General features: G+C 41.6%; 1 protein-coding gene across 1 annotated transcript in view; it reads left to right on the top strand.

The window, feature by feature from the left end:
- LOC124789218 (protein white-like) overlaps positions 1-15264 on the top strand; it is a 222243-nt gene that overhangs the window by 63507 nt on the left and 143472 nt on the right. The window contains exon 4 of the mRNA XM_047256512.1: positions 2643-2741. Within this exon, the coding sequence (XP_047112468.1) occupies positions 2643-2741 (99 nt within the window). The remainder of the gene's footprint in view (positions 1-2642; positions 2742-15264) is intronic.

Genomic DNA, 15264 nt, shown 5'->3' with positions numbered 1-15264 from the left:
AAATTAAAAATCTTAACGTCAGAAATTTATTACGCAAGAACAAGAATAGTGAACGTAACAGCTATCTTCCTGGATATAGCTGGAGCATATGATAACGTTCATGTACCTGTGTTTCTACGGAAGTCGGAAACCAATGGAATTACGCCACAAATGATCTGTGGGTTCAGCACCTTCTTCGCCGACAGACGCACATTGGGTCGGTCCCGAAAAAAATTAATTGTACCATGTTATCTTACAACAGGTCTTCCACAAGGAGCTATCCTCAGTTCCATACTCTTGGCACGACATACTAATGAGTTGGAGAGAATTATCCCTTCTCCAGTTAAAATACTCCAGTATGTAGATGGTATTTTTATGTATCGCCCAATCGGGCTGTGTGTGATATAACCAAGGCGATGGGTGTACTGGATCAATCTTCACATAACTGTGGGTTACTGATTAAGCCAGAAGAATCGGTACTTGTCACTTTCAGAAACCAAACTAGACCAAGAAACTTTAACAGGGTAAGACTCTCAGGTGTTAAAATACCACCAAAATCTCAACCTAGGATTCTTGGTGTTCTCTTCGATTCCAAAATGAGTTGGGTTCCTCATATTCAAACTGTCGGCACTAAGAGCGGAAAAGCGTTGATCCTTATAGACTCGGTGTCAAGAGTATGGTGGGGGCTCACTCCAACACTCTGCTCAATCTATACCGCACGCTGATACGTTCCCGTGTAACTACGGTGCAAGGGATGCAGCAATGCTGCTAAAAGTATTTAGTGTTGATGGATAGACTGCAATACAGAAGCTTATGCATCTGCTTCGGAGCTATTCATTCTTGTCCCACTAATTCATATCACCTAGAATCATCAGGAATACCTTTAAATATTCACAGAACATTGCTGTGTGACCGTTATATCTTACAGCGAATGGCAGACACTAAACATCCACCGATAATTAAGAGCGAAACGCTCTCTCAAATCGGGAATAATAGAAATGTGAGGAAACAGCTATTTTATACCACCAGTCCGTACGAACATTGGAAATGTCTACGAAATACGACACACCGAAGTAAAGTTCTCCCAAGGTTCCTATATGTCTAAAACAGCTCTTGTCACAATATCCCTCTAATATAAGTCGACTGTTCCAGCAAAGAGAAAGGATATGGGCAATTTTCACATACATCATACTTGGCAGAAAAATGACCAGGATATTTTGAACTCTACATAGATGACTCAAAAATGGCGACGGAAAATGATACCGGATGTGCTTTCTTCTGTCCAGAATCTGAGAAGAAAGAAAGTTTCAGCAACCAGGTGAAGATCTCATGTTTTTAGCTGACACTTTCGCTATTATAGAGACAATCAAATTCGCAAGATCTCTCAAAATACCCTACACAGTAATAATCATCGATTCTCAAAGCGTTCTGAATGCTATAAGTTACAAGAAGTGGGACAAAAGAACTAGTAAATGCACTTTCAACATTGTGGATCATTATCACCAAGCTAAGAAGAGTGGTCAAATTGTAGAATCTGTATGGGTTAAATCACATTGTGGTATTCTATACAACGATAAAGACGATCAACTAGCAAGAGATGTGATGTCTATGGACATTAAACTCCCATACACAGAATTACTCCTAACATTAAAAGAACAAGCGCTTCTCTCGTGGCAGACAGAATGGATGACTGTCAACATACAAGAGGTAAAACCTATGCACGTAAACAGTCATTCATACCAAGAAGCCATGGTTTACGAAGTCCAAACATTCAACAAAAATTGTAACATCCACTGTGAGAATGCGTCTCAGTCATGGATCCTTCCCTGCTGATTTACATAGAATAGGCGTATGGAGACATGCTACTGTCAGTGTGAAGAAGAAACAATTTGTGGTATAAATCTCATCTTATTTCAGTGCAGACGCTATGAGAAAGGCAGAGTTAACTTTTTATAGGAGCCCTTTGCACGATCCCAGTTCTCGGAGACATAACCAGGACGATCTACTAAGCCATGTCCCGATTTTTAGCCAAAGAAGACTTAAAAATTTAAACGGAATTGTGACCATTGAACTAAACTAAAGAAATTAATTAACAGCTGAATGGTTAATTGTCAATTGTGTCTTTGTAAATAAGAACAAAAATCTGGATCTGGAGACATATGAATGAAGAAAAAACAAATTTTACCTTGCTATGTCTATATGTATCAATACATTTACATTGTGATGGCTATGCTAGAAGCCAATAAAATAAAATAAAATAACCATACAATAACGCTGGTACATCTGTCAAATAAGCTGTTACATAATTATTGCTCTACAATAAAGAAAGACAATCTGAAAATTACGTCAGATAACAAGTCATTTGTAGTATAAAACAATCTGACTCAGCAGAGTTTTTGGAACCGTAATTACATTATATCTGTTCCTTAAGTAAGAAATAAGACAGGTGAGATTACAAATCTCCAGTATCTGTTTTAGAGGATGAGTAGAAACTGAGAGATTTATAAAGACAGAGGGTTAAGTGTGTAAGTGTGTGCGTGTGTGTGAGTGTGTGTGTGTGTGTGTGTGTGTGTGTGTGTGTGTTTGTGTGTGTGTGTGTGTTTTATTATAACAGTCCACTTCTCGTTAGAAATTTGTTAAGTATGTCTAATTTTTGTTCACAGTTTTCACTGAGCGCCTGCCAGGACGTGATTATTGGAATCCCAGGCCGAATCAAAGGAATCAGCGGCGGAGAGAGGAAGAGACTCGCTTTCGCCTCTGAGGTTTGTTGGAGCCTTCCACTTGTACCTAGTCTACCACATTAACGTAACGTATTTCGATTAATGTGAACTACCCTGTTGCTCATGGTTTGGGAATACGTTACTCTATATATGTAGATCTTAAAAGTAACAGCCTCAGAGCAAAAAAGTAAATAAGTGGGTAGATAAACGAAAGACAGAAAGAATAGAGTTTAATGGCTGGTGGACATCAGGATATAAGTCTAGCAGTAACACGGACTGGGCAATCAACTGAAGAAGTAGAAGTGAAAATGGGCTTTTCTAGGTCCCACCTCAGTATTTACTAAAGGTGGCTTACGGTAAACGAGAAAAACCCCGATGGCCAGATCTGCACATGAGTTCAGAGTTTTAACAACCATGACACTCTGCTAGGTAGCACGCCGTCACTTCGATCTTCCGCTCTTCACAAATAAGTCCTGACTGGCTTTCTTGTGAGCCACGATCAAATCAGTGCGGAACAATTAGCAAGTTGTTACAACCAAAGTCTGGAAAACCGTTTCAGAAATGTTAGATTGTAATTTATTACATAAGGTAGGAGGTAACTAGTTAAGTATAAGGTAACTATAGAACATTCGGTTCTCTTTTTGTGCAGCTACATCATCATTCACAATCTCTTTACATATTTCTACCTGGACATTTGTTTTCATTTAGTAACTGTAAGAAGTATCTATTCATTTGCACACGTTCTTGTATTATATTTACGTTGTTTTTTGTGGTATCAATAATGCAAATTGCTGGCTATTGTAATTCTAAAGCATAGATTATTAAGATACTGGAAGAGTAAAGACAAAATAGAATATTACAATTCACAACATACGTTTGTTTATCAGTAAACACTTCCGGGCTAAGTTGCCGTGGTCGATCTGTAGAACTTCTTCTCCCTGACGTTTCGTTCTCAACTACGGAGAACATCTTCCGAGGTGAGTCGACGACTGGCTGCTAAGAGCTGGGGCCGCCGCTTATATAGAGATCGTAGGGGGCGCCACCACACGTCACATGGCGTCGATGTGCAGCTATCTCTGGCTACAACCTCACATAGGCAAAACTGAGAGTCATATTAAAAGCTCTCTACACTTCATTGAGAAATTGAGGGAAATTACTGTCGGTCCTAATGACATACTTGTCAGTTTTGATATAGTGTCTTTGTTCACGATGGTTCCAGTTGATGAAGCTCTCTCCCATATAGCCAATATGTTCCCTACTGATATAGTAGCCTTGTTCCAACACTGTCTATCCTCAACCTATTTTCAGCATAATGATGAATTTTATGAACAGATCGATGGGGTAGCCATGGGAAGTCCCCTAAGTCCCACAATTGCGAATTTATTCATGGAATATTTTGAACATCAAGCATTGCAGTCGGCCAAAAAAAGCCCCTCGAAGTGGTATCGGTATGTGGATGATACCTTTGTAATATGGAATCATGAGGAAGAAGACTTGAATGATTTTCTGGTACACTTAAATAGCATCAACCCAAAGATTAAATTTACTATGGAGAAGGAGAAGAATGGACAACTTAACTTCTTGGATGTATCAGTCATCAAACGGACGGATGGGACCTTAGGCCATAAGGTCTACAGGAAAGGTACACATACCGATCGCTACCTCCATAAGAACTCAAACCACCACCCTAGGCAAAAGAGGGGGGTCATAAAAACACTAGTGGATAGGGCCAATAATATTTGTGAACCAGGCTACTTACAAGAAGAACTAAATCATTTACGAATGGCCTTTGCGAAAAACGGTTATACAAAAAACGAGATTAATCGAGCACTTCACCCAAATAGAAAAATGCCTAAAAATAGGAGACAGCAACAACCATCAGCTGGAAAAGTATTTCTTCCGTTCATCCATAATATCACGGATCGCATTGGAAAAGTACTAGCCAAGTTTCAGGTAGAGACCATTTTTAGACCAACTAAGAAAATTAGTGAATGCCTAAGATCAACAAAAGATGCTCGTCACCCCCTAGCCACCCCAGGGGTATATAAAATTCCGTGTAGTTGCGGCAGGGTTTACATAGGAACTACCAAAAGAAGCATCAATACACGGTTGACGGAGCACAAAAGAAACTGTCGCTTGGGACATGTCGACAAATCGGCAGTAGCGGAACATGTTTTTAAGGATGGAGATCACGACATAAAATTTGGTGAAACAAGCGTGCTAGCGAGGACGTCGCACTATTATACACGTATGTATAGAGAGGCAATTGAAATCCACAAACATCAATACAATTTTAATCGTAAAGAAGAAGGATTAAAATTGGATAAGATATGGCGGTCGACGTTGCATCAATCACGTGACAATCGATTGCCTGCAATCGAGAGAACAGACGATAGCCAGAGATAGCTGCACGTCGACGTCATGTGACGTGTGGTGGCGCCCCCTACGATCTCTATATAAGCGGCGGCCCCAGCTCTTAGCAGCCAGTCGTCGACTCACCTCGGAAGATGTTCTCCGTAGTTGAGAACGAAACGTCAGGGAGAAGAAGTTCTACAGATCGACCACGGCAACTTAGCCCGGAAGAGTTTACTGATAAAGACGCCGGCCGTGAAAGCCTACATGGAATGATACGTTTGTTTATTTATTTGCTTTCATAAATTGCAGATTGAATGATGATACAGTGTTCTATATGTTAGTTTAACAGAAAAAAGGAATTAATAAACTGTTCGGTTGTAAATTACGTGTAAGAGGCCCATATAATGGTCACACGTAAAGTTAACTCGACGGTACCATTCGACTTGTAGTTCAAATGGCACAGCTTAATGAACAGCTGAAGAAGCTGAATGTCACCTTTACCATCAAAATAGTGCGCACCGTCAACATCTGTCATCGACATAAGATGTTTCGCTTGCTATATCTTGAATTTTTTGTCCGAGAGGGTGAATTTAGTATAAAAATTTTGTTTTTGTTGATTCGCAAACCACATATAAGGCTATACATTAAAAAAGGTATATTATTACGTAGTCATCACAGCACCTCGAATCACTACTACTACTTGTTATCCACAACTTGTACTTATATGAAAGGAAAAGCTGACACATTCTAAGGGCACACTATACACAGAAGCTATGTGCATCCGAGGAGCACATTCTTCTTTGCTGTACTGGAAAGTATACAGTACTATACTGCTTACTCTCTAAAAAAGTGTTCAAATTTGTGTGAAATCTTATGGGACTTAACTGCTAAGGTCGTCAGTCCCTAAGCTTACACACTACTTAACCTAAATTACCCAAAGGACAAACACATACACCCTTGCCCGAGGGAGGACTCGAACCTCCGCCGGGAGCACCCGCACAATCCATGACTGCAGCGCCTTAGACCGGTCGGCTAACTTACACTCTACTTCGAATCGATAATAAGTGATGTACTTCAAGACTCAGGCTTTTCCGTTGCTCGATGTATTACGGTAGTGTGCAAATTAAATGGAACAAACTCATCTTTTAGAATGGATTGAACTTGATTAGCTGTAACCAATTTCATCGCCCCTGTTGTTTGACTTTTGGCGAAATATTGTTGTCTTGGCTATGGACAACAATAGTTAAGTCCTCTCCAGTTCAATAGAGTACTTGTTTGTATAGCGAGATCGTGTGTTATTTCTGTGTTCTCTACAGGAAACCTCAGTGTTAAAATGGACATTTCACCTAAGAAGCGAGCAAAAATAGTTTTTCTTCACGAACACTCATCTCTCACTATGACGCATCGCCCCTGTTGCTCGTGTGGAAAAATCTAATGTTTCAAGACTTATTAGGTCATATAGTGATATGGCCTCATTGTCTACTTTTGTTGAAGTTGACTCTTCAACGTTACAGCGTGAGCTTCTTGAATGTGAGCGGAAGGCATTGAAGGAGCAATTGTTAATACCTGCCATGAAGAAGAAACGGTAGGCATGGGCCAACATATAAAATAAATCTTGGACTTCTAGTGACTGGAAACGTGTAATTTTCAGTGATAAGTCGCATTTTATTTTTTAAGGATACAGAGAAAGGGTTGACAGACGAAGCACCAGAAAGGCAGAGAGAGCTGAACTGTGAAATAACCTCCAAAAAACTAGTTTGCGGTTTCTACACTTTCCTGGTGCACTGGTTCCAGTTGATAGCATGATGCATTCAATCAAATAGATGGAAATCCTTATGCGCAGTGTTACGCCTTTCCTGAAAACCTTTGTTGATGATGGAGACACATTTCACAACTATCTGCCCCCTGTGTCACAATTTTGAAACAGTCAAGATGTTCTTGAAAGAAAACAACGTTAATTTACTTCTGCTGCCTGGTAATTCATCTGACTCAACTCCCAACGAGAACTTCTGGAATACTATGAAAAAGTGTCTAGTAAAATGGAGTGTCAATAAAAGAGGAAACTTTGGTTATTAATATTCAGTAAATTACTAACCGTATTATACACACTGTAATAGATGCGCACAGGTAAAGTTCAATCGTCTTGTCCGAACTAATTTGCACACTACCGTAGCTGAGTAACATTTAACTGTAACATTTCTTACCGTAACTTACCGTAACGGATGGTATTTAAGAAATATAGATCTTGTAATGGTGACTGGAGATTTTTCTTAAGTCAGCCACCCTATTGAGGCGCTTTTTAGTTGTGCAAAATGTGTTTCCTAAAAATACTACCACCTACCTAACGTACCTAAGTTCAAATCAAAGTCTGAGAAACGTATGCGTTTACTATTATTGTTACTCAAGGTATAAAATTATTATTTACTGTTGTTCATAATTAGCCACTACGTGAGATTTGTGAAAATATTACTAATTTTTACCTCGTCTGATTTCGACATTCAACAATATATCGATACGAGCGCAACATATACTGAAGTTATGTACTCACATGTACTGAAGTAAATGCTATGACCTACAGTAAACAGCCGGCCGCGGTGGTCTAGCGGTTCTAGGCGCTCAGTCCGGAACCGCGCGACTGCTACGGTCGCAGGTTCGAATCCTGCCTCGGGCATGGAAGTATCTGATGTCCTTAGGTTAGTTAGGTTTAACTAGTTCTAAGTTCTAGGGGACTAATGACCTCAGAAGTTGAGTCCCATAGTGCTCAGAGCCATTTGATTTTGAACCTACAGTAAACAGATTTTGTCTCGCTATGTGTTACTTTCGGTTTTAGTGAACATGGAGACAGCACAAACAACTAATCGCACTGTAAGGATACGTTCAGTTGATAAAGTGATCGGTAATCGAGCTAACACGGCTGATGTACGGTAACATACATACGCACTGAAAATTTAAGTCTCGAAACATCAATGTTTAAGTGGCTGGTTGGGTCGTAGCAGACCATACGAGGATCTTATAAAAGATTACCCATAATTCTACTGACAAACTTTCAGACACTGTTCAGGAATCTTCTAAGTATTTTGGTATAACGAACCCATGATCTTCAAAATGGTTCAAATGGCTCTGAGCACTGTGGGACCTAACTGCTGAGGTCATCAGTCCCCTAGAACTTAGAACTACTAAAACCTAACTAACCTAAGGACATCACACACATCCATGCCCGAGGCAGGATTCGAACCTGCGACCTTAGCGGTCGCGCGGTTCGAGAATGTAACGCCTAGAACCGCTCGGCCACTCTGGCCGGCCATGATCTTCTATGGCTTGTTACGGGATAATAATGTAATACCGATTAATTCGGTTCGTTATCACTATCACCCTTGTTTCTGTGAAAACACCTTCACAACCGCGAGGAAGGCTGTAATACGCAATAACTAAAATATACACCAGAAAACACGCATAACAAAGTTTTGGAACAATCCTCAGACAAAACACTTGTCTGTGATGTGGCTGCCATTGCTGTGAGAGCAGCTCAGCATTACATTGCATTCAGGAACTTAAACACACGAGTTAACGTACCCACACAGCTATATATCACTCTTGACGTACAACTGAACGAGCCCACGACAGAACCGAGGCGAAGAATAAAATGAGTGCTGTTCTTGCCAACAGTAGATTCGGTGAAAGAATGGATACAAGACACACAGAGAATTCCGTCGACACTGACACTATTGTGCACTATTATCAGCGCAATACGGGTAGAAAACTAATGAAATCAAGAACCCAAACGAAATGCACTAACTCTATTAAGAGCCACCACAAACAATGGGTCCCTTATACCAGAATACTCAGAAGGTACCGTGAACAACTCTGAATGTTTGTTGGTGAAGTTCTAGTATACTGGTTGGTTCAGCTGCCGCTAGCTACACGATCTATGCAACCCGCAAGACCTTCAAAAACAATGTGCGTGGTTGTCATATTCTCTTATTCGCCACGTGGAAACTGTTAGTCATACAGAAGAAAATAACAGGACATTTTTAGTCAGGAAATTCGTTTTAGTTAAATTTTGTACCGGAACACATTTTCGCTGGTGGGCACAGTTTTTGACTTATTCGAAATAATCGTGTTTTGTTGGTCACTGTGTCACGTTTTCTTGATTAATTCGGAACCTTCAGCCTCCAGCGGTAACGTATCATAGTGCGGAATTGAACTACATTAACAGAAAAATAATCGCAACTACAAAAATTGTTAGTTCAGAGTAAAACATATTTAAGTGAGTAACATTATAAGACCAGAGGTTAATATAAGGGAGACTTATGCCATTGCAAATGTGAAATGGTGGTACATAAATAGCCGCTGTAACCACCAGACGTTGAATGCAAGCATGCAAACGTGAGTGTATTGTGTGGTACAGCTGCCGGAAGTCAGTTTGTGAGATGGAGTTCCATCGCTGTTGCACTTGGTCGTTCAACACAGGGACAGTTAATGCTGGTTGTGGATGACACTGAAGTTGTCATCCGATGGTGTCCCGTATGTGTTCGATTGGAGACATATCTTCTGATCTAGCAGGCCAGTGCAACATGTGGACACTCCGTAGAGCAAGTAAGGTTACAACAGCCGTATGTAAACGAGCGTTATCTTATTGGAAAGCACTCCCTGGAATTCTATTCACGAATGGCAGCAAAGCAGCTCTAATCATCAGACTGACATAATAATTTGCAGTAAGGATGAATGGGATAACCCCGACAGAGATCCTGCTGTCATACGAAATCGTACCTGGACCATAATTCCAGGCGTAGGTCCAGTTTGTCTAGCATGCAGGCAGGTTGGTTGCAGACCCTGGCCTCCTTCTAAACAACACACGGCAATCACTGGCGCCGAGGCAAAACCAGCTTTCATCAGAAACCACAACAGATGTCCACCTTTCGCTCCAATGAGGTCTCGCTTCACGCCACTGAAGTCACAAATGGCGCTGGTTTGGCACAGTATAATCCACGCTACAGGGCCACTGCCTTGGAGTTGTCCTTGAAGTAACAGAACTGTAACAGTTTGTTGTCTCGCTGTGGTGCCAAGTACTGCTCAGACTGTTGCTGTAGGCCCAGTACGATGCGCCAGAGCCATACCAGTCTTTCCTCTTGGTGGTGCCACTTCGCCATTGGGAGTCCGATCTTCTTGTGCCAATACGTTGTCGCGACCACCGTCGTCAGCCATGTACAGTGACTACATTCCTGCCAAGTCTTTCTGTAGCCATCGCATCTAGCTTCTCGTAGTCGTATTACACGATCTCGTTCAAACTCAGTGGGGCATTGATAATGGCGTCTTTGCTGCCTCAAGGCATTCTTGACTATAATCAAATCAACGCGTCCAGTCTCAAAGGTAACGAACGCTCACGACCGTTTTAGAGTGTATGTAAAGCAGACCTGATTTGCATCCAGAATATATGAATATAATTTTTAGATGTAGACTCATGCCTATCACGTTTCGCTTATGTCGCACAACTCAGTCTTGGTGTTGCGATTGTTTTTAGTGTCAGCGTATATTACATTTCCTGCAAAACGTCCTGTTAATTTTTCTGTAGACCTAATAATATGTGCGCAGTGAGCGAGAGTATATTATGAAAATTTCGGGAGTGGTTTTTGCAAGCGTTGTAGATTAGTTGAAATACATAGGTAGGGTCATCTGAATCGGCGCCCTATATAAAACATAGATATTACTGGACTTAGCTCAGAACAAGCACAGAAGATGTATCGTTTGAGCGTCGACGTATGGACAGATTTTAAGTTAGCTATGTGCCAATGGTGAACCAAGGCTGTTCATCGATTCTGCGAAGTGGACAATGGAGTTAAGTAAGACGATATGAATTGCTTGCTTGTCCGTCCCCTGCTAGAGTACTGCTGTGAGGTATGGGATCCATATGTGGTACGATTGATGAAGGACGTGGAAAACGTGCAAAGAAGGTCAGCTCGTTTTGTATTAGCGCAAACAGGGATAGAGATTGTCACCGATATAATAAGCCGGTTCTGGCGGCAATCGTTAAAACAAAGGAGCCATTCTTTTCGCGAAATTTCAAAGATCAATTTGCGTCCTCAAAGAGCGTGAACATTTTACGGACGCTAACCAACATAGGAGGAAATGATCATTATAAGAAAATGAACTATAGTTCGTAATGAAAAATTTGAGGGTTCACTTTTCCCACACGCCACTCTAGTGTGGAATCACAAAGAAAGAGTCTGAGCGTGGTTCGGTGAATCCTCTACCCGGCACTTACGTGTGAATTCCAGAGCAGTCATGCACATGTGGATAACTTCATATTGCAAGTGTCTGGCCAATAGCTTGCTCATTAACTAGTGACTCTACATCTACCAGCTATTGATCGTAATGCCCGCTGTTGTTGTTTGCATGTAAACGAACATTTCGATTTATTTGCCTTATATCTTCATTACGCCATACAAAATAATAATCCAATAAAAATGCTAAGAATTAATGCAAGGAAACAATAAAAGAAATTTTTTTCCAGTGATTGAAAGCTCATCATCAAATGAAGGAGTTGGAGGAACTTTATTTTCTGGACCATGTGTTGCCTGATCGTAAACTGATTCCGGTAATGTATATTTTACCCTCCTTACAAATGCACACACTCACGCGCACACACATACACACACACACGCACATGCACACACACACACACACACACACACACACACACACACACACACACATTCACGCGCGCGCACACACACACACACACACACACACAGACACACTCACGCGCGCGCACACACACACACACACACACACACACACACACACACACAGAGAGAGAGAGAGAGAGAGAGAGAGAGAGAGAGAGGGGGGGGGAGTTACAGTGAGAATATGTTGGTGTATCTGGTTTCATAGCAAACAAACACTGAATTTAAGTCCTGGTAACACCATCTAATGATTAGCCAGCGGTGATTCGTAAACTAGTAGTATTAGGTTGATCGTAGCACCTTTTTTACTTGTTAGTTTTCTTCTTTATCATTTTTCATTTGTAGATCCTTGTTGCTATTTGAATTTATACATTGCCATTTAGTCATTTAGAGAATATAAGTGGAGCTCTGGACGCTATAAAATGAAGTGCCAAGTAGAGATATCTGAACATTTGTGACATATTCTTCCGTTTCAATGCAATAGAGGGCTCACAGAATCGAAGGCAACCAGAAACATTTACACCGTGTTTGGGAATAACACCATTGGACAACGTGCGGCAAAAGAAATTTTTCATTTTAAGGAGAATCATTTTGACGTCAGTGAGACTCCACGTTCAGGAAGATTTTGATGGTTTGACAGAAATCGTTTAAATGCCTTTATCCACAATGATCAACGTCAGTGTACTCGAAAACTGACAAATGTCTGAACTGCGATTATTCCACCATAGTGCGGCGCTTCCTTGCAATGGGGAAGGTTCAAAAATCACAAAAAACGGCAAGTGGCCAAATGTTTATCTGTGTTTGCTCGTTATCAATTGGCTCGCGAACAACACCGAGCTGGCCGCTGTGGCCGAGTGGTTCTATGCGCTTCAGTCTGGATCCGTGTGACTGCTACGGTCGCAGGTTCAAATCCTGCCTCGGGCATGGATGTGTGTGATGCCTTAGATTAGTTAAATGGCTCTGAGAACTATGGGACTTAACCTCTGAGTTCATCAGTCCTTAGGTTAGTTAGGGTTTAGTAGTTCTAAGTTCTAGGGCACCGATGACCTCAGATATTAAGTCTCATAGTGCTCAGAGGCTCAGAGGACGGGTGGTAGGGACAGAGCATCGAGTGACATTATACTGAGTGCACTATCCGAAAATTACCTCGAGCAATTAAACAGAGAACCGACTCGTAGAGATAACATCTTGGACCTACTGATAACAAACAGACCCGAACTTTTCGACTCTGTATGTACAGAACAGGGAATCAGTGATCATAAGGCCGTTGCAGCATCCCTGAATATGGAAGTTAGTAGCAATATAAAAAAAAGGGAGGAAGGTTTATCTGTTTAGCAAGAGTAATAGAAGGCAGATTGCAGACTACCTAACAGATCAAAACGAAAATTTCTGTTCCGACACTGACAATGTTGAGTGTTTATGGAAAAAGTTCAAGGCAATCGTAAAATGCGTTTCAGACAGGTACGTGCCGAGTAAAACTGTGAGGGACGGGAAAAATCCACCGTGGTACAACAACAAAGTTAGGAAACTACTGCGAAAGCAAAGAGAGCTTCACTCTAAGTTTAAACGCAGCCAAAACCTCTCAGACAAACAGAAGCTAAACGATGTCAGAGTTAGCGTAAGGAGGGCTATGCGTGAAGCGTTCAGTGAATTCGAAAGTAAAATTCTATGTACCGACTTGACAGAAAATCCTAGGAAGTTCTGGTCTTACGTAAAATCAGTAAGTGGCTCGAAACAGCATATCCAGACACTACGGGATGATGATGGCATTGAAATAGAGGATGACACGCGTAAAGCTGAAATGCTAAACACCTTTTTCCAAAGCTGTTTCACAGAGGAAGACCGCACTGCAGTTCCTTCTCTAAATCCTCGCACAAACGAAAAAATGGCTGACATCGAAATAAATGTCCAAGGAATAGAAAAGCAACCGGAATCACTCAACAGAGGAAAGTCTACTGGACCTGACGGGATACCAATTCGATTCTACACAGAGTACGCGAAAGAACTTGCCCCCCTTCTAACAGCCGTGTACCGCAAGTCTCTAGAGGAACGGAAGGTTCCAAATGATTGGAAAAGAGCACAGGTAGTCCCAGTCTTCAAGAAGGGTCGTCGAGCAGATGCGCAAAACTATAGACCTATATCTCTGACGTCGATCTGTTGTAGAATTTTAGAACATGTTTTTTGCTCGAGTATCATGTCGTTTTTGGAAACCCAGAATCTACTATGTAGGAATCAACATGGATTCCGGAATCAGCGATCGTGTGAGACCCAACTCGCTTTATTTGTTCATGAGACCCAGAAAATATTAGATACAGGCTCCCAGGTAGATGCTATTTTTCTTGACTTCCGGAAGGCGTTCGATACAGTTCCGCACTGTCGCCTGATAAACAAAGTAAGAGCCTACGGAATATCAGACCAGCTGTGTGGCTGGATTGAAGAGTTCTTAGCAAACAGAACACAGCATGTTGTTATCAATGGAGAGACGTCTACAGACGTTAAGGTAACCTCTGGCGTACCACAGGGTAGTCTTAGGGGACCATTGCTTTTCACAATATATATAAATGACCTAGTAGATAGTGTCGGAAGTTCCATACGGCTTTTCGCGGATGATGCTGTAGTATACAGAGAAGTTGCAGCATTAGAAAATTGTAGCGAAATGCAGGAAGATCTGCAGCGGATAGGCACTTGGTGCAGGGAGTGGCAACTGACCCTTAACATAGACAAATGTAATGTATTGCGAATACATAGAAAGAAGGATCCTTTATTGTATGATTATATGATAGCGGAACAAACACTGGTAGAAGTTACTTCTGTAAAATATCTGGGAGTATGCGTGCGGAACGATTTGTTGTGGAACGATCATATAAAATTAATTGTTGGTAAGGCGGGTACCAGGTTGAGATTCATTGGGAGAGTCCTTAGAAAATGTAGTCCATCAACAAAGGAGGTGGCTTACAAAACACTGGTTCGACCTATACTTGAGTATTGCTCATCAGTGTGGGATCCGTACCAGATCGGGTTGACGGAGGAGATAGAGAAGATCCAAAGAAGAGCGGCGCGTTTCGTCACAGGGTTATTTGGTAACCGTGATAGCGTTACGGAGATGTTTAACAAACTCAAGTGGCAGACTCTGCAAGGGAGGCACTCTGCAAAGCGGTGTAGCTTGCTCGCCAGGTTTCGAGAGGGTGCGTTTCTGGATGAGGTATCGAATATATTGCTTCCCCCTACTTATACCTCCCGAGGAGATCACGAATGTAAAATGAGAGAGATTCGAGCGCGCACGGAGGCTTTCAGACAGTCGTTCTTCCCGCGAACCATACGCGATTGGAACAGGAAAGTGAGGTAATGACAGTGGCACGTAAAGTGCCCTCCGCCACACACCGTTGGGTGGCTTGCGGAGTATAAATGTAGATGTAGATGTAGATGTAGATGTGCTGAACTGGATGAACAGTCTACTGAGTACAGAATATGGATTGAGAGCAAATCGAGGGAAGACGAAGGTAATGGGAGGTAGCGGAAAAGAGAAC

The sequence above is a fragment of the Schistocerca piceifrons genome, chromosome 3 (genome assembly GCF_021461385.2).
Source record: "Schistocerca piceifrons isolate TAMUIC-IGC-003096 chromosome 3, iqSchPice1.1, whole genome shotgun sequence".
Classification (NCBI taxonomy): domain Eukaryota; kingdom Metazoa; phylum Arthropoda; class Insecta; order Orthoptera; family Acrididae; genus Schistocerca; species Schistocerca piceifrons.
Note: the sequence above shows the minus strand (reverse complement) of the source record. Positions and strands in the feature narration are given on the sequence as shown.